This window comes from Cephus cinctus, unplaced genomic scaffold, assembly GCF_000341935.2.
Source record: "Cephus cinctus unplaced genomic scaffold, Ccin1 Ccin1_scaffold0169, whole genome shotgun sequence".
NCBI classification, from domain to species: Eukaryota; Metazoa; Arthropoda; class Insecta; order Hymenoptera; family Cephidae; genus Cephus; species Cephus cinctus.
In genome coordinates this window covers 785,734-808,354 of record NW_014332893.1, presented here as the reverse complement: position 1 = coordinate 808,354, position 22,621 = coordinate 785,734, and the positions used below count along the sequence as shown (strand labels likewise).

Below are 22,621 nucleotides of genomic sequence, written 5' to 3'. Positions count from 1 at the left end.
AAGCTTTTGCAGAGTGTTTATTGTTATCGTTAACGTTATCTTTGTTATCGGCCGTAGAACCGGTTGGTTCGATCAAAACAATTAATTAAGCTGTTCATCCTGTCCCGATGCAGTTCAGCGGCCGCTCTAAGATTCCTGCGAAGCGGAACTGTTCTTCACGGTACTTCCTGGGAACCGGAGTAACCTTCAGGAACCTCATGGGAACTGGTACCACTAAGAAGAATCATGCAAGAAGAAGAATCATGGGTACCGGCTCGTACCAGATTTTACAAACAATAGTGAGAACTTCATGGTACCAGGAAGCAATTTGAATTCCACTTCAGTGGGGAAGTTCAAAGTTTTCAGAATTACTCGGTGAAGTTCAGCGGTTGCTGAAGAACCAGCCGGTGGTCGTTGACGATGGTGCAGCGAATCGAAGGGCAATCCTGAATGATGGATTTCATGGAGTCCGATGGGAGGCTGGCAGGACTGACCGTGGGATGGATCGTGGGAATGATCAAAGTTCCGGATGGATTGCGCGGTGAAATTTGAAAGACAGCCGTGGCGAAGAATTGGAGAACCGTGCACCAAGATGGCGGGTGCTCGCTTCCGGGACGAGCCATCGATACGGAACGGAAGAGGAAAAAGAGGAGAGAGGAAGACGCTGAGGCTGTGGGGGAAAGAGAATAGAAAGAAGGTAAAAGATGGAGGGGAAAGGAACTCTCTCTCCCTGCTCCCATTATGTACTGGTTAAGGTACTCCTGCATTCTCTTCATCGTGAGACTTCGTTCCCAACTGTTGACTAGCTCGCATCTGAACTCCACTTCAATTATCACCGGTTCCTCCGTACCTGCGATCGCATAGGATTCAAATATTTTTGTGAACCATGCTCTAAAATATTTTTTTTTAAAATACGTCACACCTCCAACGATGCAACTGCAAGTGTTGAATCTTTGGTCTTCGACCCCAAGGCCATGTGAAGATCTGTGATAGTTTTTACACCAAAATGGTACACCCATTTTCAACCCAAGAGGAAATCACATTGGCTGTCAACGATCTCTTCAAGAACTTCTTATCGTTCAGGCTTGGACTCTGTAAATGGCACTGGAAGAATTCACGGGGGATCATAGCAACGGGCCCGTGGAGCTCCCGTGTCATACACAGCGTCCGGCCTTACTTCTGAAAGTAGAAACAAAAAACATTGAAGCTGCCTCATCGTTAATTTATTTAGCATACGTCCTCGCGACGATAAATCAGCTAATTACGAAATTAATTATTAGCTGTCCAGCACGTAATTACTTGCTACCGGCAAGACCCATGCTGGACGAAGACACAGTGTCCGTCATAAAATACACTTTTCGCGAAATATCAATGAAAATTATTATACCGAAAAATTTTTTTTAACAAATTTTCTGATCCCAATCAAATTCTACAAGGCCCATAAACGCAATTTCATTTCGCAACGATTCACTTTCAAGACCTAAACTGCGGTACACAGTGCCCATTATGAAGATCCTGTTTCGTTATCAAGATCATTTCTTGCAGGACCTCCCAAAGGTCCTTCAACCAGGTATTTAACGACGACTTCGTAAAATTTTTTAACGTTCTTAAAGCTGCGTTCCCACTTCGTTCTGACTTTTCATACTTAACGAGCATTAAATACATATATCAAACCGTACAGACGCATAAGTGATTAAACGATCATTCGTTATGAACGGAGCTTAAGCACAGCCCCGTGGCTAAAGACGTTAAAGCGAATTGCTGCAATTAGCATTATCTTAGAACCGGAAGTGGTTTGCGAGATCCAACCTAAAGCGTCTGTTTCTGCAAATCAAAAGTACATTAATAAGTACCATGCATTATTCTCATGCTTTTGACGCATGTAAAAATCTTCTGCTCTCTAAGGATCCATACAAGTGCGCACTGAAGATACGTTTTACAGATATACTGTATATATATGTAGCATATCTGTACAATAGTGCGTACGAACAGGTCGGTACGTTCAGGCAGTAAAAGTTCACACACGCTTCCCAGAAAGAGAGAACGTTGAACCTTGGAGTAATTCGGTGTGAAACACGTCATAAGATACAGTCTCTACAGTCTATGGGATATATCTCTTTGCGCTCTCTTACTCTCTGGTACGTGTACGGGTACATTGTAATATATATATATATATATATATATATATTACAATGTACCCGTACACGTACCAGAGAGTAAGAGAGCGCAAAGAGATATATCCCATAGACTGTAGAGACTGTATCTTATGACGTGTTTCACACCGAATTACTCCAAGGTTCAACGTTCTCTCTTTCTGGGAAGCGTGTGTGAACTTTTACTGCCTGAACGTACCGACCTGTTCGTACGCACTATTGTACAGATATGCTACATATATATACAGTATATCTGTAAAACGTATCTTCAGTGCGCACTTGTATGGATCCTTAGAGAGCAGAAGATTTTTACATGCGTCAAAAGCATGAGAATAATGCATGGTACTTATTAATGTACTTTTGATTTGCAGAAATTCAATTAATAGTGAGTCATTAAAAAATTTCGAATAATGATCTGTCCGTTTTTTTAAATAATTTTTTGAGTCCTCCGGTTATGAGTTAATGATTTAACGTTAATGAAAAAAAAAGGCTGGTTTCTATAGCCTAAAACTTTTTAAATTTTAATGATTTTCATAAGGACACCTGTTGAGCTGCACAGCCTACGCTCTTGGTGACGTGACGCTTGGTGTCTGATATATATACATACATATATATATACTAGTCCATACAGTGGAGTGTTTATGGAGTTGGCTGTAAAATAAAGAGCAAGGCGAATTTTTTGCAATAATATGAAAATGAATGACGATGGGTTAAGCGTTTCGTTGATTGAAATCATCCACGTGGCGTCCAGGCGTCTAATAGGGAATCAAGGGTGACGTCGCGACGCTATAGATAGTTAATGGCACACCTGTTGCATAAACTCTTACCACATGTTGCTTCGTGAATTTCAGAATTGTACAAGTCGAAGGACCGATACGGATTTTTGGATTTTTAGAAAAAAAAAAAAAACGGAATTTGGGTTTTTCCGAAGACGTATATTTGTCACGCGATCATAAAATGGATAATATTAAATTTTGATTGCCTAATTTATATTTATTCTCTGAATTAATTTAAACGTGTATATTGTAACGTATGTGGAATATCCTTGATTATACATTTCACGTGTCAGCATAGTTCCATGATTCCGTTTCCGGTAGATTCAAGAGCCATACTTCCGGTGCCCCCATGAAACGCAAATCAAAATGATTTTTCCACCAGCCCTTTAAAAAATAATCTTTCCCACGTTGTATCCGACGTTTATTAAATTTATTTCGCGCAGCAGGTGAACGTGGGTATTACATATGTATCCATGTGCTTTTCCCGTACGGGTTTAGCATGCGTGCAAGTAACACGTAACCAGAGCGTGCATGTAAACGCACCCTGCACTCTGTTTGACGATACTGCCGTAACTGTTTGTCGCTCCAGTTGGTATATAAACGGGCCAGATCGATTGGACCCAATATTGTTGTACCGATAATTCCAAGATATGAGAATTATGGGTGTTTAGTTGATGGATTTTTGTTTCTTTATTCAAGATTGAGGTTAGGTATCACTACGTGATATATACATATGTATATGGAAGTACGTGTACAAGATAAGAATACAGACAATTGTTCTCGTTATTTTCTTGGTTACCGTTAGACATCGTGCCTACTCGTACCACTTTTTTTCGAGTTCGAGGAAAAAGACCAGGTCCCTTTAGGGTACGGCCCTGGATTTAACGGGTGGTTAGGAGAGCGTGCCCCGGGCCCCAAGCAGAGTCAAAACTTTCAAGCAGAGCTCGTGCCGTGAATTTCACGTTTCCATTGTTTGTAGCTAGCAGTCCAGAAAGTGGAGCTTCCGGTTTCTGGTCAGATTGAAATAGTTCACAGCCATACAGTTCATCCAACTGGATACAGACACGTCCAACTGGACATTAGCACAGGAGTCACATACGGAGTCGTCGAGAAATGAGAAAAGAGTAACATAACCTTAAAAAAAATCAAAATAAAAACCTTAAATCTTTACATTAATTTCCTGAGGAACCAACGAAGGGACACCCCCAAACAGGAAATCGATAATGGGTTTACGGGGAGTAAAAAAAATATTTCTGATTTGGACCCGTCAGTAAACTGAAAGTCAGGTAGGAACAAACCGGAAGTCCTTAATACACAGTCCGGAAGTGTTACGTGGGAGCGGCGGAAAGCTCAACACGCTCCAAATGAAATTGACGAATTTCGGGGAATCCCCTTTGACAATGTAAATAAATGCATTACGTATATTTCCTCTGTTCTACGTATCTACGTAACGCAGCCATACAAAGAATTCAGGACCGTAACGATTATCGCGTGCGCCCTCGCCCTTTGTGTACCCGTTACAAGAGCACGCGGCTTTATCTTTATAGCAACGTGAATATCGCAGTCCCGTACCAACCTCGGAAACAATGGAGAAAGCCGCGTACTCACGGACTAAGCTGCAGTTTTTGTTACGACCAAAGTTTCATTCCCGTACCGTTCTCCTACCTCTGTTTCTTCTTTCTTTCTCTCCTTTTCTTGTGCCCTCCCAGCCCTCTCTACTTTTTCCCTCGAGCATTCCCTGGATCTCACTGGATAATCGTTGTGCAACGTTGGTTCACGGTAGATTGGATCAAACTCGTGATGGACAGTGTCGGCGTACCACGAGATCATCGCTGCCTTTATTATGCTTCGTATACGATAATCGTGCGGTCAGTAGGTTCTGTTACGATCGTACGCGTATCCACGCTTTACGATTTCTACGTATACGACGCTAGTCAAGGTAATTAAAGCTTTTTATAAGGGATGCTAAGAGCTGTTAGTTACTTCTTTAACCGATCCTAAGTATAACCCGTGGCGCTGCCTACCGTGTCGGTAAGTACAGTTAGTGGCCACTCTTCGAATATAATCTATGGCCAATAGCTACTACGCATGCCATATTTTAATACAGCCACTGGCACATCTCCTCATTGGAGGAGTCAGCCATAAGGAAAGGAAGGAAAGATATTTTAGTACACTCCATAGCCGTCGTAGCGGTACCGTCTCCGTTTCCACATAACCATATATATATTATACTAATTGTTATGCTATGGTAAGTATTTATAATAAGCTCAACACTGACTTCTACTTCCTACATACAGCGTTAATTAGTCCAATCAGTATTACCACGCTACCAGACAGTTACTTTGGATATACAGTGAACCTAACCTGAAAATGCACATGGTAAATTGTACCTAACAATACGAGAGGTTGCTCTTGAAATTCTTTCTGGTATATATATATATATACGTTCTTCATATAGCAGGGAATATGTATACGTACTCTTCTAACAGTCTGTATACCTTTATTGTGTTAATTAGTCCTGCCAGGGTTAAGTCGCATCAAAGATGGCGGCACTTTCCACAGAAATCCCGTGTATGCACAGGAGTATATACGGAGCGTGTGCATAAGACGCGGATGCCACGAGGAGTTTTCAGACGGTCATTCGTCTCGGTTGGACTTTTACTAATGTCTGCACGCGAGCAAAGCGTCGAGCCAGAAAGGATGGAGATGCGTGATTGCCACACTAATAACTGGAATAACGAGGCACTAAGGTAATTATTGTAGGTTAGGAAGAGTTGCGGTCTAGTATACATTGGATATATGCGTACATATATATACGTGGCTAAACTACCAAGGAAGGTAGCACCAAACAAGAAACGAACCCACAACAAATTCATTACGCTGCTAGGAATTTTCAGCGGGACATCGCCACAATTGTTCTTCGTTACCACAGCCATGATTTTTCTTTGTCCACCGTTGCGAGGAATCTGTTTAACGATGGCGGCACAGGCAGCGCAATAATGCGACGCACTTGGGGTTTTATTATGACTTGAGAAATCAAGAGAAACTCTTGTTTGTCAAGCATGAATGTTCGGTAAGTTTGTATTTTGAGCGGAATGTATTTATCTGAGTTTTGAATTTGTTTATGGGTCGGTATACAATTTTTTCGAGGCACTGTACAAGAGGGTTATTATATCATTATTTTTTATTTCGCTTATTATTAATTTCTTTTTTTCTTTAATCAACTCTGTAATTTTCTTGGGTCTATGGAAAAATCTTTACCTTCGCAATCTTTTGCTTGTTGGTTACGTACTATCAATTATAAACGTGCAATCGATTTTGATTATAGCGGACTTTCAATTTTTTTTTTTCTATTAGAAATAATGTAATAATACTGTGCAACCTTGCGGAGGTTATGATTGTGCAAGTTGAGGAGCGTCGATTAATTAATATGTTATTATTCAAACGTTTATTCTTCACTTCGTCATATTCTCTTACGTCGCACTTTGTGCACTTCGCTTTGTCTTACTCGATGTAACGCGTGTACTTAGCGGTATCGATTTTATGTTTTTTTTTTCTTGTGTCATACTATTTTATTATGAAACAAGGCAAGCCGAGCGTAGAAGTGATATACTTTTATTTAATTATTGCGATTTAATTTAATTTAATTTAATTTAATTTTATTTTTTAGCGATATATATGCAAAAAGCGGATACTTACGTAGGTGCTAATCTGTCTTTTAGGAACATCGTGTTGGTCTGTATTATAAATGAAAAGGATGATCTCGTGATGCTCGAACTACACGATCCTCGGAATTGCGCAACTATTCACGGAACACGAAACAATTAAAATTATTATAACACGAAGAGCGCGAAGTGCTAACGTGGAATCGAAGTTGTCATTCTCGTGTTAATGTCTGACCATCACGAGAGGATACTACCCTTTCAACGTTAACGAGCTTGATTAATTTTTCTGTATAAATGCAAAAAAAAATTCTACAGCCCAATCAATATATTTATATACCGTAAGGAGAAATATTTTTTTATTATACATTTGTAGGTATGCTTTTTTTAAATAAAAAATATTATACGTTTCGAAAATTGTCGCAATCCACTGTGGGTGTTCCGGGCTCATTTTCAAGGTTTTTCATTTGTTATGACGCGTGACATCAAATTCTTCGCATATGCGCGTCAGCTGTTCTTCATATTCGAAAGACGCGCCATGTATCTCCACGGAAATAATTAATATGTTTATACGCAAGCCGATGGGAAGCGTCCAAAAATATCAAAGATTGCTAATGACGTTAAGAATAATTTCTACCATTGGTTTAGCTTAGTAAATTTGATAATACGCCAAGTACGGGATTATTTGGCTGATCCGAGAATTAAGGTATTTTCACACCGAATAAAAATTTTGTATTTTTTTTAATTTTCCAAACATTTCCATCTTTACCTTGCACCGTTCATTTTCGTTCTTTCGATTGTCCAAATTTTTAGGTTATTAATTGTTAAGTGACACGTTATAAAATTATAGGTATCTTAATACAGTATTAGAATCGGCAATGGATATTATCAGTGCTTTCTAAGAAGTCTGTGCTTCTTAGCACCATTGCCATTCTACCATTTTTTTATTCGATTAATGAATTGTCAACTGATTAGATATCATTATCGTAGGTTGAGCCTTCTATAAATATTACCATGCTTAGGAAGATTTTCTAGTCCAAGCTAAAGTTTCGCGACAGATCAAATATGTTCAAGTGGATATGTCTGTCCGTGCTGGTGGCAACCATTTCATTTGTCAATGGTAAATTAATATTTAATTTAAAAGAAAATTCTTTTTCGAAAGACATTCGTTTAAATAATTTGAAAATATATAATTTTTTTTAATATCAAACAACCACCTCACATATGGAGTGATAAATATATTTTTGATAAATTCTAACAATAATTACCGAGACAGTCATTGTGCAATGAGGAAACATTGTTGTGATTATATTGTGAAAGTACAGCCAATCGCCTTTTCCATCCGATGAAATAATCGGTGATCAATGATTTCGAGGTTAATCGATTAGTTTCGTACGCTCTGCATAATTCGCCTTCACTCGCGAACACGTTAAACAAAACGTTTAATTATAAAATTAGTAAATTTCCAATACCTTAGATTTTAACAATAATCCTCATTGTTAATCAATATCCGATAAGGTTATGATAACGAGACGCTCCATAAATCTTCAATTATCATTTATCACAAGATCGATGTAAGGTGTCAGAGTCGTTTACATTTGAACGTACTAAATCTTTCGCTGACCGTTTATAATACTATGTATTCATATAACTAAAGGCGCATTCACACTGAATAATTACACTTGGCACTTGACTTTCGCCTCTGTACTTCCCACTCGTTATAATAATCATCCTGGCATTCAGTAACGTGTTCCGACATAATTTACCGACTGAGAAAGGACGCCGAGAGCTTCGACCGAAAATAATCCATAGATCGATCAATCCTATTACGTATTACTTTCAGGTGCCAATCTGGACTTGATCTCCTCGAGGATCGTAGGTGGCGAAGTCGCCAAAACGGGCGAATTTCCATGGCAAGTGTCCTTGAGAAATAACGGCCGACACTTTTGCGGAGGCGGCTTAGTTTCTCTGCAGCACGTGCTCACAGCTGCCCACTGCATGGTCGGCAAGGACACTTCCCTACTTACCGTCATCACTGGATCAAACAGGTTACCAACCGATCGCGTTAACACGTATAATAATAACTACGTTTGCAATAATAACAATTTCAGTAACACTTCAAATCTCAAAACAAAGTTTACTCAAGGACCGGATGATGTCGCACATTTTTATATAGCCGGTACCAATTCACGATCCTTCAAGTCGACGTGTCTAGCTGAGCTATTTCGATGAGTTCTAAACATTTATTCGAGAGCTGTGTTCCGGATTGAAAATATCGGCGGGACATTTGAATTTAGAATTTTAAGACCGTACTAACGTTGAGATTTATAGAGGGCTTCCGAGTCCTTATGACCGGCTAGTGTAAAATGGCTGTGCTCAGCGCCGTAATTAATTTCGCCACAGACTTGGCAAGTACATTGGTCGGACTGCATTGATTCCGGGAAATTGCATTATTTTCAGTTTGGCCAGTGGCGGCGAAACGCATGGAGTACGTAATATATCGATACACAGAAACTACGTAGGCGGTTCCGTAACTTCTTATCGATATGACGTATCGGTCCTTACGGTAATATTATTTTAACGTTAATTAAATAATTTGCAATAATTCTTTTTTTACTCAGTAACCTCTGATCGTCGTAAGACGGGTGACTAATTTTTATTGGAATAATTTTTTTAGTTGGCTGCCGAAATTACGGAATCGTCGGTACAGTATCCTATTGGATTACCGATCGAGAATACCGAAAGTGGCGTCCAGGCTCGTGCATCTGGATGGGGCAGGACTATTCATCCTGGCAGTTCGTTGCCAACGGCCCTGCAGAAACTGAATGTCACGATTTTGAATAATACCGATTGTCAGAGCTACCACAATTTGACTATTTACTACGATCAGATTTGCGCCATGAAGCAGTATGGATCAGGAATGTGCAACGTAAGGATCGTTCGTTGTTAATATTTTTTTTGGACTATGAAAAATGTATTTTCCAAAATTTTCAGGGCGATTCTGGCAGTCCGCTTGTTTCTGATGGCCGCGTGATCGGTATCGTATCTTGGGGCGTCACCTGTGCTCTTGGTTATCCAGACGTCTACACAAGGGTTTACGCGTATCTTTACTGGATCGGCAGCATTATTTATAATACAGAAACGCCTCCATCGCTCAAAATCGACAGACACGTACCTGGAAATTTTAACATCGATTCTAAAAATCTTTTACTACGATGAAAATTTTTTTGAAATTTTTTTTTTTTCCTAACGGATATTTTATTATTTAAACTCTAAACGTTTCTTATCCGGTTTGTACTTTCTTCCCTGTCACTCTCCTCAGTCATCCTCTTTTACTATGTCACTGTTATTTATTGGTCGATCATTTTCGATTTGCCACACTGTACTTTGAATTTCTACGGCGACTCGGCGCTTCCTTTACGCTTGATTTGTATTGCGCGTATGACGTCATTTTTTTCTGGGACGTAAATCGCGGACGATTTATATATAAAATATTTTGAAAACGTCGTTACATTGTTTTTACCCTAATTTGACATTCCGAGACTTCCTCAAGGATTTCTTTATTTCTGACTGCAACGATTCTGCTTCCGCGATTTTTGCATTAGGGATGTCTTACATATGTTTTTAATACAAAAAACATAGATGCGTATGTGTGTGTATTGAAAATTTGGTAAAAGAAATTTAAAAAAGCCAATTGCTAAGATACAAAATTCCGGAAACGAACGAAACAACCATATATGCGTATATCTACAACTTCCGGTTCAGAAATTCGGCAAGATCGAAGTCAATTTTGTTTCTAACGGCGAATGCGTAATATATGTTTTGAACGATGGTGCCTCAAAGCAAACCTATTTTCATTTTTTCCTTCGCCGGATATCTTTTTCTGTCTTTTTATTAAGTTAGGTTAAGTTAATTCTCTCCAGTAGTATTTTCTCGTATTATAAGTCAAAACTCATCAACTACCACACCGATGACAAATGGAAACTATGACTACTAGTATTTATTTAGTTTTCTAAATTTTTTACAAGACAAAGTGTTATTACTGGCACTTATCATGGGATTACTTAAACTGTTACGAAACGCGTTCGACTTTGTACATGAATCAATCCACAATGTCCTAGTATCAGTCACAGAAAAAATCCTATCAAGATACGAAACCAATGACACTTGACAGATATCATTGCCATTAGCTTAGAAGTTATCATGGACAGATAATGAATAGGCATTCCTATCGTAGTTACATGACACCAATAATATTTATTGATTAATCCTTTGTTAAAAAAATTTTCCTCTAAACATTTTTTAAAATTGCTATTGGATAAGAAGAATTTTATACAATTTTTTATCTTTTTCTTAATGCGATCTCACCACTTGATCTCAATTTCAATATAAAAGTGATACCGTCTCACTTAGCGTCAACGCCCACGTTAACGCCAACGCCATAAATTTCCAATGACAAATCACCTACCATAGATATAGTCAGCGTTGACGTTACCTGTCACGAAATATTTATTGACAAAAAATAAAAGATCCTTATCAAAAATTGATTACCCCTTATCACGAATCACTATATGCAATTTTTCGTTTAATTATGGAATAATGATAAATCATCAGAATACTAAAAAAAAAAGAAAAATGAAAATTTAAAAATATTTCTGAAAAACTGATTAACACCAAATTGACACCTATCGCCACGTCGCTATCATTATCATCAACCATAATACAATTATTATCACCGAAGACCATTAAAGTGCTGAAAAGATAATCTTTGAAAAAAAAAAAAACTAATAACGAGAAAATCATGAAGCCGTACAATGATTTATTACCGAACTAAGTTATGAGCACTTTACGAGTTAAATTGTCATCAGTTATATAAACACTTCATGACAGTACCATGAGCCATAAGATCATTAAAGTTCCATCAAGGTAGAATTAATCAGTAAAATCATTGAATGTTCAATGAGTTAATAATAATAATCAATGTCAAAGTTCATAATTTTCCATTGCTTAAGGTTTCTTTGAACCTTTTTTTTACTCCTTTTGGGTTCAGTCTAGGACAAACGAAGTGGCAAGTCTGAGTCCACTAGAAGGACGTGTTCCTTTAATTCGAAAGCTCTTCGCTCTTTTCGTCGATCCAGTCAACGAAAGACGATACCCTGGTGTAAACATCGGGAACACCGACGGCACAGAGTCTGGCCCAAGAAGTGATACCGACGACTGCGCCGTCAACGATCAGGCCACCGCCACTGTCACCCTGTTCATTGACAGGAAGAAATAATGTTAAAAACAAACTCAAGTTTGGCAGCTGTCAATTAGTTCAATGAGATGCCAACAGAGACTTACGCTACAGACGCCTTCGCCGTAAGTGGAAAAAGCACAGATATGGGTATCATGGATAGTCAAGGAGTGATATGCCTGACATTCTTCGTTTGACAGAATTGTCAAGTTGACACTTTGAAGCGCAGTTGGCAGGGAATAACCAGGATGTATAACTCTTCCCCATCCACTCAACGCGGCTGAAGTATTGCCTGTTACGTAATCGACGCCAACGGACGCTGGTGCTTGTCTAGCGGAGACAGGAGCTTCCGTTGACAGCTGTCAAAAAATTTGATGATAAAATTTCGTGTGACCATTCAAAATGATCGTACGACTTTACGCGATTGGATTTTTTTGGTGAATTGAATAAAGGAAAAAAAAAATGGTCAATGTACCTTTACAAGCGCTATGTCATTTTCCCAAGAAGATACGGCACCAGCTGAATAATTAGCGTGATAGATGATATTCTTGACTCCGTGATATTGACCACCTTTCGCCAAACTGTCACTTCCGGTGACAACGTTCACTTCATTGGCGGCGAAGGAGTCGACGCAATGCGCAGCCGTGAGTACCTAACCAAATTTATATTCAAAATGGACTCGTCGGAAATCTTTAATTTGGACTTACGATATCGCTCGATATTAAGGTGCCTCCACAAAAGTGTCTACCCAGATTACGTCTCAGTGACGCCTGCCAAGGGAAATCGGTTATGGCTGCTACCACGCCGTTAACGATTCTGCCGTCGATTGCGGCGCCTGTCGGAGGTTTTATATATTTTTATTGTATTTTAACGTGGATGATGATTTTTTTTATATTATATCGTCGCTTTTATTAATACGCTTTACCGTTTACCAATTCGAGAAATCCAAAAACTGCCAAAAATCCGGGGAGGAACTTCATGGTTGATTCTCAGCTTGCTGCTACGTAGTTAAAGATTTATCGCTAATGATTCTGCTTATATAGACGATTCCGTCTGATTGCCAATCGAATAAGGTTTAGGCTCCGGATTTAATCTTTTTATCGATAACTGATTATCTTATCCGTATTACAGGAGTATGACTTCCATTTTTTCATGGCTGATCGTAAGTCGGCATTTAGTCGACAATAACTTACTACTGCGTTACAAACATCCTGTCGTCTGCTTGGCTTTATTTTAAATTTTTCGAACTATATTTACATCTACTGAAATGCTTCCTACCTTTCTTTTCTCGTAGTAGATACAATTTTCGTGTTATAATTTGATTTTTTTAGCTGACAACAATTTTCAAAAATATTCTGTTTCACCTATAAGCTCCCGGTGGGTCTGAGAATGTTTGATAAGAGTGATAACAATTTTTTTTCACATTCTTCGATATTGCTGTCTATTTAACAGACGTCTCTTCACGTGGATCGCAAGAGGATGGCTCGACGTCGGGCGTCAGTCTGCGTGACGCTCATGAGTCCGTAGCAAATGCATCTGGAGCGCGGCCAAAAATCAAAAATAATTTGAAACTCGTGGAATCGCTTGTGATAGATCGTTCCTTGGCGTCTTCGACCAAAGTCGATTCTCCAAATTCTCCTACGTAAGCATATCATATGTATATATACTATATACATATATATATATATATACACATATATATGGGCGATTTCGTTATTTCTATATACGTGGTTAGCATTTTTTTTGACTCATTGCTATTTTCGATTTTCATATCAGACGTAGGTATCCGGTTTGAGTCGTTTGATCGTCGTGCATCTTTTTCTGTTTTTAATTCTTGTTCCTTACTGAGTATGATTTATCACGGAATATACAGATTAGAAATTATAAAGAGGAATTTTAGGAATCGATGATTTTCATTTACAGATATAAGATTTATTTGTTCGTTATTTTTATTAACTTATGGGTATACAATATTTGATATATCAATAATTGTATGTATGTATATTGCATTAGATGGTAATAATTACAATGGGATTTCGATAATTAGAATCTCAAGGGAATCGAAATAAGCTTCGAGTTATCGTAGTTTCGACCTATGAGGGTTTTTAAGTTAAAGAGGTGAAAAATTAAAAAATTCGAAGATCAATACGCTTATAGAGAGTCCCACTGTATATAATACAGATTATTGATGTGTAAATAAAAAATATCGTTTTTAATTAACAACTTTTTTATTGCTTATCTGAAAATTGGTAAAAATATAAATTCTACGTGATTCCGAGATATTTCAAGTCAATTGTTTCGTTCGCATCGATTTATGGCTGCATCAAATTAATCAAATAAAAATATAGCAAGGAGCGAATAAATGATGAAACTCCAAAGTCAGTGTGTGGTAAAATTTATGAATGTAAATCGTGACAACATATATATATATATATATATATATATATATATATTTAATCTTCATACTTCCATCTGGAAGTGGTCCAGAATGTATCAATTTTTAAATTAAAAAAACGACGATCAATGATATAAAAAAATTGATGAACAAAGGGGACTTAAAAGTGTTAAAAAAAAAAATTTCACCCGACGCGAGAAGAGCAAAAATCTGTACGAGTTTCCGGCATCGGTTGAAATATCGTGACAATCGTCGATTAACTATTTTAACGGAGAAGTTATTTAAAAAATGGGATTAACGAAAAAAAAAATTATAAATCGACAAGATATAGCCGCGCGTTAATACAGAAGACACTCGTGAGACGCGCTCACGCGAATAAAAAAAAATAGAAAGACTAAATAGAGAACGTGAATAAGCATGGGTAGGGTGAATAATTTAAAAAAAAAAAATCATAACTGAAATTTCAAGAAATCTGTCATATCCGGTGACTCCCTATATGCGAACACTGTACAGAATTTGCAACTCAATAAAATGACAATACAACGTTGATAAAATACATCGAATAGCATGATGCATAAAAATGATTTGAAAAAATTCAAAATAGACACCCTCATATACGGACAGTAAGAAATTTTCAAAAATTCTTCTTAGCTTCAATAAAATTACCATTGTCACTGTTAAATTTAATTTACTGCTCGATATCAATTATTTTCAAAATCATCGAAAAATTTAAAGCTCAAAGATGTCAAATAAATCGGCAATAAATCGTTTGGGCCAGATGAGGATCCGTTCGGCAAAGGATCTACGAGCGAATAAAAGGTACCGAGAGACAGTAAATCAGAAAAAGAGAATTAGAGAGTAAAAGAGAGAGAGAGAGTAAAATGGTCGATGAATGTACGTGTGCGTACACAGACATCCCCTGGTCCGTAGAAGTGTACGTGAGCAAGAGAGTGAGGAAGAGAGAGTTATTTGAGATCTCTCGGCGATCAGTCCAGTTCTGTAGTGCTTGGCGTCTGAACCTTAGAAAGTTGGTAGACCGTGTGTTCGGGGACCGCGCAGTTACTTACGGTGACATACGGGTGCGTACACAGCGAAAAATTCTCGTTAACGTCCACTGGCGTCCACCAATAAGAAGCACGAGACCTGCGGGAGCCCTAAATAAATAAAAGCCACGTTGGAATCAGCCTAGAACATCATTTACGTAGAAAGCCGTGCCGAATGATATTGACAATAGTGAAATCGTCGCGAACCTAACCTAAAAGCTAAGACTCGTAATTGTAAAAAAAAATTACATTAAAACCAAGACTTTTATATAAACAATAGTAAAGCATCTAACCGCACTAGTTCGATTTCCAAGAATATTCAAGATCAACAACAGCTGCATCCAGTTTAAACTTTCTCTTACAAGAAATCGACGTTGCACTGTAAGGTCGGGTAGCCACTTGACGAGCAGGTATAACAAAGTGGCAGTAGAAGCCAGGAGGACGGCCGTGCCGTTGACATCGTAAATAGACGCAGACGTCTCTCTCTTGAATCATTGGTATATCCGTTAACGTGTTTAACGGCCAACAGTGACAGTACGTAAGATCGAAGGAAGAAGCTAAAGGAGAGAAAAAAGTCCCGAGAGACACGAAGTAGTCAGTGATGAAATATCGAAGAAAATAGATAAATCGCAAAGGCGTGACTGTAGGCGGTTGTCGACAAGGCTTTAGGGTACAACGTTAGTCGTCGCTACGTTGTGAATCCGCACGATTTTGACGAGCGTCGATGAGTCGTCGTGTGCGAGAAAAGTGTCGTCAGGATTACGTGACAACGGTTACGGATAATAACCTCTGAAAATTCACAAGACAAAAGGACGCCAAGTTTAACCGTCAAAACGGGACGTTTAAACTACGTGCAAGCTGTAAGTACGTGTCCCGTCGCTCTAATAATATCTTGACAAGGATCGTTGAACCTGCTGCAACTATCTTGACCTTTAAGATTGTGGGATTTAGTCCTCGAGCCAAGCAGGAATAAGTTTGCAGTTTTAGTTAATATAAATTACGTGAGAGTATGTCAGGGGACACGAGTTCGGACGAAGACGGATCGCAGGACGACGTGCCACGATACGAAATCGATGATCTGGAGATCATTAAGACGATCGGTGAGTGATATTTTTTGAGAAAATAATAATTTCGCTTTTTCTTAAGCGTACACTAACACTCGACATTTTATTGTCAATCTTTTTTGTCATTCGATACATTTTTTTTTTAATTCTCTACTGTGAGTGTACGCGTCTCGAAAGCGTCTTGACGCCTGAGGAAAGTCAGATACATGAGGTTTGCTAAGTGAGCAAGTGGGCCACTGGAGAGTCAGTCGGATCGTTGGGTATATTTAACTCTTAAAGCCAGTATCACGTAGGAAAAATCTTGCGCGAATGGATGACTATGATGATTCAGCAGAGTCTCTTTTACACGAGAGTCATTGCGCGAATTATTATGATCACGATCGTTTCCGCGTCTGCAAGATCGTCACGTGTTTCATGGGGGCGTCGGATATTTTGTGATATGTATATGTATATATATATATATATACACACGAATGGTTCTACAAAAACGTCGTGACATTATAACGAACCTCTGTCACGTTTCGTGTATTGTTCATCATAGCCCCTACATAAGTTTTCTCAACACCGTTATCGCTGCAAACTCCTTCTTTATTGTTACTCCAAAAAACTCCATATCCTTATACATCTTTTCCCTTACTTACTATCTTCGAAATCATAAAAAGCAAACGCCCCTTAATTAATCGGTAGTGTGGATTTTGCACGAGCTACGCGTCCTACACTATATACTTATTATACACTCAAACATTGATTTTCGTTTTATATATGGAAATCCACCAATTATCCCTTCAGGACCCCATGAAGAAATTGCTGAACGTTACAGATCTTTTTGGAGGCGAATCGCAGCGTCACGACGTCTTTTGATCGTTAAACAAAAGTCCTATGACGTCATTATTTTGTTCTAGAATCATTAATCGATTAATCGTACAAAGAATATTTTACGTCTGTCACTTTGATATTATTATAACAAAGAATACGGTACGCTGCAGCAATTACGTAATACAAAAATAATAATAATAACTGCATTCTGGCAATTATAATTACACGCTTGTACGCCATCTTTGACAAATGAAAATTCAAGTCTGACGTTACGACCACTCGTCGCTAACACCTGTCGTTCCGTTAGCAAGGGACAGCGGTAAGAAGTTCCGCCATTAACTAGACAAAACATAGCTCGTCTTTGGCTGCTGCCAATTTCAGTATTTATAGACAAAAGAAATGCGTCTGTATCATAGGATTCTTGTCCGTCTCTCGTAAATACAAATTTTTACAACATAACCTATTACGCGTAATAACCCAGCATTTTGTTCCCACACGTAGGTTATAAAGAGAAAAGACGATATAATATTACGAAGAAAAAAAAGTAACAGACGCGTAATGGCAAAAACACAGCATATGTCCTGTACGCATAAAGATCCAAACACGTGTTATTTAGAGATGAAAGCAACTGAAGAATAAAAGTTAATATATATATATAGTTATACTAATTTTTAATTGAACAGCAGCCAATTTCGGTCAGGCTTCGATTGGCCAGACACTAATTAGATACGGTTCGTTAGACGGTCTATCTTCAGGACAATTAGGAGCTTACAAGCTTAGAATAGAATACGAGCTTTGATATTTTAAACGCGGTCAGCCTCTCTAATCGTTGGGTCACTAACGCATGGGTATCTACAGTTATCGACGTAGGGTCTTGTACGGTCGGTATGGTAGATTCTAATGTTAATATTACCTACAGAGCACTAACCGAAACTACTCGAAAGTTATTATATTTTTTTCAATGATATTTATCGTAATGATCAAACTATTTTAAGGTACGGGTACATTCGGTAGAGTCGTCCTCTGCAGGCACCAAGAGAGACCATTGGCACTGAAAGTCTTATCTATGGTTGATGTCATCAGACTTAAGCAAGTCGAGCATGTGCGCAACGAGATATCCGTCTTGAAGGAAGTCAATCATCCTTTCATCGTTAACATGTGAGGAAACCATCGGCAATCATTCATTCTTAACGTAAATACACGTTGTACGGTACATTGTTGCTATCCATCAAGCTGACTTTGTGTACCAGAATATTATTTGGCATTGAAGTCGTCATGCGGAAGTCATTGGACAATGACGTGTTCAGTTATACTTGTACAACGATATTAAATCTCTTAAGTATACACTCTGTAGGTGATATGCTAATTTTGAAATGACTTTTTGAACTTTTTTAGGTTATGGAGCAGCAGGGACGAAGCCAGGGTTTATATGTTGATGGAATTCGTCCCAGGTGGTGAACTGTTTTCTTATCTGAGGGCAGCGGGACGATTTACGGGACCCACCAGTTGTTTTTATGCGGCTGAAATTGTCTGCGCTTTGGAATATCTGCACAGCAGGCACATTGTCTACAGGGATTTGAAACCTGAGAATCTTCTGCTGGACACACAGGGTCATCTTAAGATCACGGATTTTGGTTTCTCTAAAAAGCTTACTGACAGGTTTGTATAGCAAAAGCTACATATATAACTTAATGGTATAAGAAAATATGTCTATTTTGTAGATATAATATCTTAGTAAAGATTTTTACAGGTTTATTCAAAATGGCAGATCCACTACAAGGATTTATTATTTGTATACTTAATTCAATTTTATTTTCAAAGTACAGGTTAATTTGATATTATTAGTAATATCATGATTCCTGACGAATCTTAATTGATCTCATTGTTTGCACTGTACTTTTTGAAAATCCATTCGTTATCGTATGATATTTTTGGATTCTCTGTTTACATTCTGAAAATTACTGTTTGATCTAAAAACTCTGTCTCGTGATTCGAAATGATTTTTTGATTATGAAACGATAATAAATAATAACGAATCTCACGTGGGAGCATGAATCAAATTTTATATATCTTCAAAATCGAAGATCGGTTTTACTTCTTATATTTTTAGTACGGCCGAGACTGTATGCGGATCATATAGTCATCGGCTTTAGTTTTTCTTTTGATCGCTAATTCCTCGCGTTTCTTGCTTTTATATTTTACATACATATTATATTCTATAAATGTATAGTTGGGAGAAATATAATTTTTCAAAATGTTTATTCTCATTGCAGAACGTGGACGTTGTGTGGTACCCCTGAATATTTGGCGCCAGAAATAATTCAAAGTAAAGGTCACAACAAGGCTGTTGATTGGTGGGCTCTTGGCGTCTTGATATACGAAATGCTATCCGGATTCCCACCTTTTTTCGATGACAATCCGTTTGGCATCTACGAGAAGATCCTTGGTGGAAGGATAGAATGGCCTAAGCATATAGATCCGATTGCCAAGGATCTTGTTAAGAAGTTACTCGTCGCCGACAGAACAAAGAGGCTTGGAAACATGAGACAAGGGGCTGAGGACGTAAAGAGACACCGTTGGTTTAAATTAGTCGATTGGCCACTGGTAATTATTTACTTATTTATTTATTTCTTGATTATGAACATTGATAAAAAATAGTTTATATTTATTGTGAAATTAAGGAAATAATCTATATAAATAATACAGTACGTCCTATCCTTGATAAATATAAGGTTGACACGAACGATTGCATTTATATATGTGTAAATTATTTATTTTATTATTATAAACTGCAGTTCGATATGTTATCTATGGAAAGTTGTAATTATACACATTCGTGATTGACCCTTGATATTATCTATGTTTCATTAAGTATTTTTATTTCAATTTTTAGTACTGTTTTATGATTTAGAATTTTCTACAGATACTTTATGATTGATTTTTTGCAGGTACCACAAAGGGCATTGACTCCTCCCATAAGGCCCAGACTTAAGGCCCCAGGTGACCCCAGCTGCTTCGACGATTATCCAGAAACTGATTGGCGATCGCAGCCACCAGTTCCTCCCGATCAATTAGCGCTGTTTCAAGATTTTTGACAAGAAATTTAATTTCTCCCCACAAAGTTCACAAGGACGCGTGACACTGATTTTTATGCTTAATGCACACGAGTACAATCGCGGCCGTATACGAATAATAATTATTTATTAATAGCTTTACGTAATTTATAATTATAAACTGACGATCTGAAAGTCTGTATGCTTTGGTGAAAGCAATTCGATCTTTTTTTCATTAATTTGTTGTCGATCGACAGTAGTATTTTGCTCTATCTGAATTCGTTATTGTTTCATTGATAATGTTACGAATTGCTTACACAAAAAAATGTCGAACAATATAAAAAATGTCTTATCACGCCTATAGACTTTTGATCTGTCAGTATAGAATTGTTCCAAGCTGATTGGCTAGTTTTTACGTTTTCTTATTGTTTTGTAAATAAGCGCCTGGAGTTGCTCTTATTATACATTATTTATTTTTACACCAAGTACTACTCAATGTATACAGTAGTATTGTACATAAAAAGTCGCCATAACGGGTCTTTGTGAATTGATCTATAGGTAAAAGAATTAGGTGAAACATATAGATTTATTCACAAAGAACTGAAAAGAAATGGACTGCTTAATGAAGAAAAAAAAACGTCAAAATCTATTGTGATGCAAAAATTATAATGCTTTATAGTCAAAGAGATAATATTGCTTTTATTTTTTACTTTCCTATGTCATACCAAAATTAAATGCACGATTTACGATTGTATGCATTTGATATCGTAAGTGAAGGCCGTATGAAACCTTGATTGTCAATACAGACAATACGTCGATTAAAGTGATATGAAATTATGCCAGAGAGCTAAAAGGCAGTCAGTACTTGTACTGAGTTTGTGCGAGCAATGCAATCGACAAACTGGGCGACTGTCCCTCGAATTTGATTAGGTTCAAAAAGTAGATACAAAAAGACCCCTCAATACACGTTTATCGAATACACTCAAGTAATATAAGAAAAAAAATCAGTGATCTGGCGAGAAGTATTACTATACACGGTTTGAAATATTTAAACGGATCCACGTGCAAAATTGACAAAATACACACATTTCTAGCAATGTCTATGATGATTTCTGTCTTTGCAAGTAAGTTCATACTGTTTTCCTTGTAATTGTCCGAAGACATAACAATGACATTCTATGGCCCCCACATTAGCTTGTTTCCTACTGTTGTACCAAATTTGGGTAAAACACTGTCAGAATGATATGCAAACAATTGTATTGGAGAGTTCAGAGTATAGAAATGATTTTCCAAGTGTCACCTTTTGTCCACAAAGACCAATGACGGAGGAAAGGATTAACAAAATTTTACAAAGGATGATCTTGCCTACTGGTCTGCGAGCATCAAAATTTAGACACAATATAAGGTACAAATATATTATTGTACTGAATACATACTTTTTTTTTATATACAATAGAAGAAGTCGATAAGGTATATTTTTGATTGTTTCCTTTTTTTAGGCATTACCATGAGTTCCTAGCTCACACAAAAATAGACAACGCAACCATATTTGAGATGATCAATATATTGAAAATTAACAACATGACGATGAATGATTTGATAAATGATCTTATTGATCCCTGTGAGAGCTTTTTACATTCCTGCTATTTCGACGAGAGGAAAATCTCGTGTAGTCATTATTTCAAAAAAATAATGGCTGCACGTAGATATTGTTGTACTTTCAATAATCGTTTTTATTCTGACAAGAACGAGAACACGTATCGTCCCAAGACAAAGTCTGTGAAGTATAGTCCATATTCCGGCTTGGTTCTTCGTTTCAATGAAAATCGATTTGGGAGTAACACAATCGATAATAATGAAACGAAAAGTAGTGTTTCTAATGAAAATAAAATCTGGGTATGTAGACAACAAAAATAGTCTGATGAACGAATTAGACTAAGTTACGTAAAGACAATCGAATATTATTTTGATAATTTTTTTGTATTTACTCACAGATATGTGTACTCAATTCTTATGAGAGTCTATCCGGTACACTCATCAACTATGCGATACAACCTGGTAAAGAATTACACGTAAGATGTCACTGATGATTAGTTTTCTTGTTGCCATGTTGTTAAGTCACTGAGACTGGTCATTCGTAGATCCAAGTGGAGGTGTCGGTGAAATACGCGGGAAATGATTTACACAATGATTGCGTTGATGGTGACGTTGAGGAACGACCGTATGTTCCATTTTACTCCGTTTCCAATTGCAAATTGAGCAGCAAAATTCAAAAAGCCTATCAGCATTGTAACTGCATTCCTTACTTTTACGCCTATGGACTTGTCAATCATTCGAAGGAAGTACGTTACGCAACTTGATACTATTTTTGTAATATACACAAGTCGAATACGGATTGTTAAACAATTTCACTTCGTGTTTCCCTTATACTCGTTCTTTAACAT

The 22,621-nt window shown here is 37.5% G+C and overlaps 6 protein-coding genes across 16 annotated transcripts in view; 4 read left to right on the top strand and 2 right to left on the bottom strand.

The window, feature by feature from the left end:
* Window positions 1-22,323, bottom strand: LOC107264408. 4 transcript variants are annotated; one of them, XR_003058789.1, is made up of 4 exons: window positions 22,166-22,323; window positions 902-1,158; window positions 297-829; window positions 1-213 (listed from the first exon to the last, which is right to left on the bottom strand). XR_003058789.1 is itself a non-coding variant. In XM_015732636.2 (3 exons), exons 2-3 carry the CDS (start codon window positions 996-998, stop codon window positions 348-350), a joined length of 579 nt encoding a protein of 192 aa, XP_015588122.1. In that variant the 5' UTR covers window positions 999-1,158; window positions 8,043-8,408; the 3' UTR covers window positions 1-347. The 4 variants fall into 4 exon arrangements, 1 of the variants encoding a protein (XP_015588122.1); XR_003058790.1 differs by having other exon boundaries at window positions 22,170-22,323; XR_003058788.1 differs by lacking the exon at window positions 22,166-22,323.
* LOC107264412 lies at window positions 4,887-6,910 on the top strand. 4 transcript variants are annotated; one of them, XR_003058792.1, is made up of 4 exons: window positions 4,887-5,287; window positions 5,425-5,658; window positions 5,796-5,981; window positions 6,631-6,910. XR_003058792.1 is itself a non-coding variant. In XM_025081706.1 (3 exons), the coding sequence occupies exons 1-3, from the start codon at window positions 5,149-5,151 to the stop codon at window positions 5,906-5,908; spliced, it is 345 nt and encodes a 114-aa protein (XP_024937474.1). In that variant the 5' UTR covers window positions 4,887-5,148; the 3' UTR covers window positions 5,909-6,601. The 4 variants fall into 4 exon arrangements, 2 of the variants coding, with proteins under 2 accessions (XP_024937474.1, XP_024937473.1); XR_003058791.1 differs by having other exon boundaries at window positions 4,887-5,335; XM_025081706.1 differs by lacking the exon at window positions 6,631-6,910 and having other exon boundaries at window positions 4,887-5,156; window positions 5,806-6,601.
* On the top strand, window positions 7,567-10,077 carry LOC107264405 (chymotrypsin-2-like). Its single transcript, XM_015732634.2, has 5 exons — window positions 7,567-7,690; window positions 8,414-8,618; window positions 9,031-9,136; window positions 9,248-9,499; window positions 9,565-10,077. The coding sequence occupies exons 1-5, from the start codon at window positions 7,636-7,638 to the stop codon at window positions 9,787-9,789; spliced, it is 843 nt and encodes a 280-aa protein (XP_015588120.1). The 5' UTR covers window positions 7,567-7,635; the 3' UTR covers window positions 9,790-10,077.
* LOC107264406 (chymotrypsin-2) lies at window positions 10,551-12,881 on the bottom strand. Its single transcript, XM_015732635.2, has 5 exons — window positions 12,732-12,881; window positions 12,514-12,641; window positions 12,282-12,458; window positions 11,914-12,165; window positions 10,551-11,824 (listed from the first exon to the last, which is right to left on the bottom strand). Exons 1-5 carry the CDS (start codon window positions 12,784-12,786, stop codon window positions 11,672-11,674), a joined length of 765 nt encoding a protein of 254 aa, XP_015588121.1. The 5' UTR covers window positions 12,787-12,881; the 3' UTR covers window positions 10,551-11,671.
* Window positions 14,904-20,863, top strand: LOC107264403 (cAMP-dependent protein kinase catalytic subunit PRKX). 2 transcript variants are annotated; one of them, XM_015732631.2, is made up of 6 exons: window positions 14,904-16,104; window positions 16,182-16,344; window positions 18,120-18,282; window positions 18,520-18,783; window positions 19,398-19,728; window positions 20,073-20,863. In XM_015732631.2, the coding sequence occupies exons 2-6, from the start codon at window positions 16,254-16,256 to the stop codon at window positions 20,217-20,219; spliced, it is 996 nt and encodes a 331-aa protein (XP_015588117.1). In that variant the 5' UTR covers window positions 14,904-16,104; window positions 16,182-16,253; the 3' UTR covers window positions 20,220-20,863. The 2 variants fall into 2 exon arrangements, with proteins under 2 accessions (XP_015588117.1, XP_015588118.1); XM_015732632.2 differs by having other exon boundaries at window positions 14,904-16,108.
* Window positions 21,012-22,621, top strand: part of LOC107264401 — a 38,470-nt gene continuing 36,860 nt past the window's right edge. For all 4 annotated transcript variants that reach the window (XM_015732621.2, XM_015732622.2, XM_015732620.2 and 1 more), the window contains exons 1-5: window positions 21,012-21,301; window positions 21,372-21,582; window positions 21,677-22,073; window positions 22,172-22,249; window positions 22,319-22,519. In XM_015732621.2, the coding sequence (XP_015588107.1) occupies window positions 21,274-21,301; window positions 21,372-21,582; window positions 21,677-22,073; window positions 22,172-22,249; window positions 22,319-22,519 (915 nt within the window). In that variant the 5' untranslated portion in view covers window positions 21,012-21,273. The remainder of the gene's footprint in view (window positions 21,302-21,371; window positions 21,583-21,676; window positions 22,074-22,171; window positions 22,250-22,318; window positions 22,520-22,621) is intronic.

What these genes read in the sequence shown, in the direction of transcription:
- LOC107264408 (XM_015732636.2), bottom strand. Translation starts at nt 998, where the DNA reads ATGGGTGTACCATTTTGGTGTAAAAACTATCACAGATCTTCACATGGC. An exon ending in TTGCAGTTGCATCGTTGGAG is followed by an intron (nt 830 to 901) that starts GTGTGACGTATT and finishes ATGCGATCGCAG; the next exon opens with GTACGGAGGAACCGGTGATA.
- LOC107264412 (XM_025081705.1), top strand. An exon ending in TGGAATAACGAGGCACTAAG is followed by an intron (nt 5,659 to 5,795) that starts GTAATTATTGTA and finishes TTACGCTGCTAG; the next exon opens with GAATTTTCAGCGGGACATCG.
- LOC107264405 (XM_015732634.2), top strand. Translation starts at nt 7,636, where the DNA reads ATGTTCAAGTGGATATGTCTGTCCGTGCTGGTGGCAACCATTTCATTT. An exon ending in GTCATCACTGGATCAAACAG is followed by an intron (nt 8,619 to 9,030) that starts GTTACCAACCGA and finishes CATTATTTTCAG; the next exon opens with TTTGGCCAGTGGCGGCGAAA. An exon ending in ATGGATCAGGAATGTGCAAC is followed by an intron (nt 9,500 to 9,564) that starts GTAAGGATCGTT and finishes CAAAATTTTCAG; the next exon opens with GGCGATTCTGGCAGTCCGCT.
- LOC107264406 (XM_015732635.2), bottom strand. Translation starts at nt 12,786, where the DNA reads ATGAAGTTCCTCCCCGGATTTTTGGCAGTTTTTGGATTTCTCGAATTG. An exon ending in ATTTCTCGAATTGGTAAACG is followed by an intron (nt 12,642 to 12,731) that starts GTAAAGCGTATT and finishes AACCTCCGACAG; the next exon opens with GCGCCGCAATCGACGGCAGA. An exon ending in ACGGCGAAGGCGTCTGTAGC is followed by an intron (nt 11,825 to 11,913) that starts GTAAGTCTCTGT and finishes GTCAATGAACAG; the next exon opens with GGTGACAGTGGCGGTGGCCT.
- LOC107264403 (XM_015732631.2), top strand. Translation starts at nt 16,254, where the DNA reads ATGTCAGGGGACACGAGTTCGGACGAAGACGGATCGCAGGACGACGTG. An exon ending in GGAGATCATTAAGACGATCG is followed by an intron (nt 16,345 to 18,119) that starts GTGAGTGATATT and finishes AACTATTTTAAG; the next exon opens with GTACGGGTACATTCGGTAGA. An exon ending in CATCCTTTCATCGTTAACAT is followed by an intron (nt 18,283 to 18,519) that starts GTGAGGAAACCA and finishes GAACTTTTTTAG; the next exon opens with GTTATGGAGCAGCAGGGACG.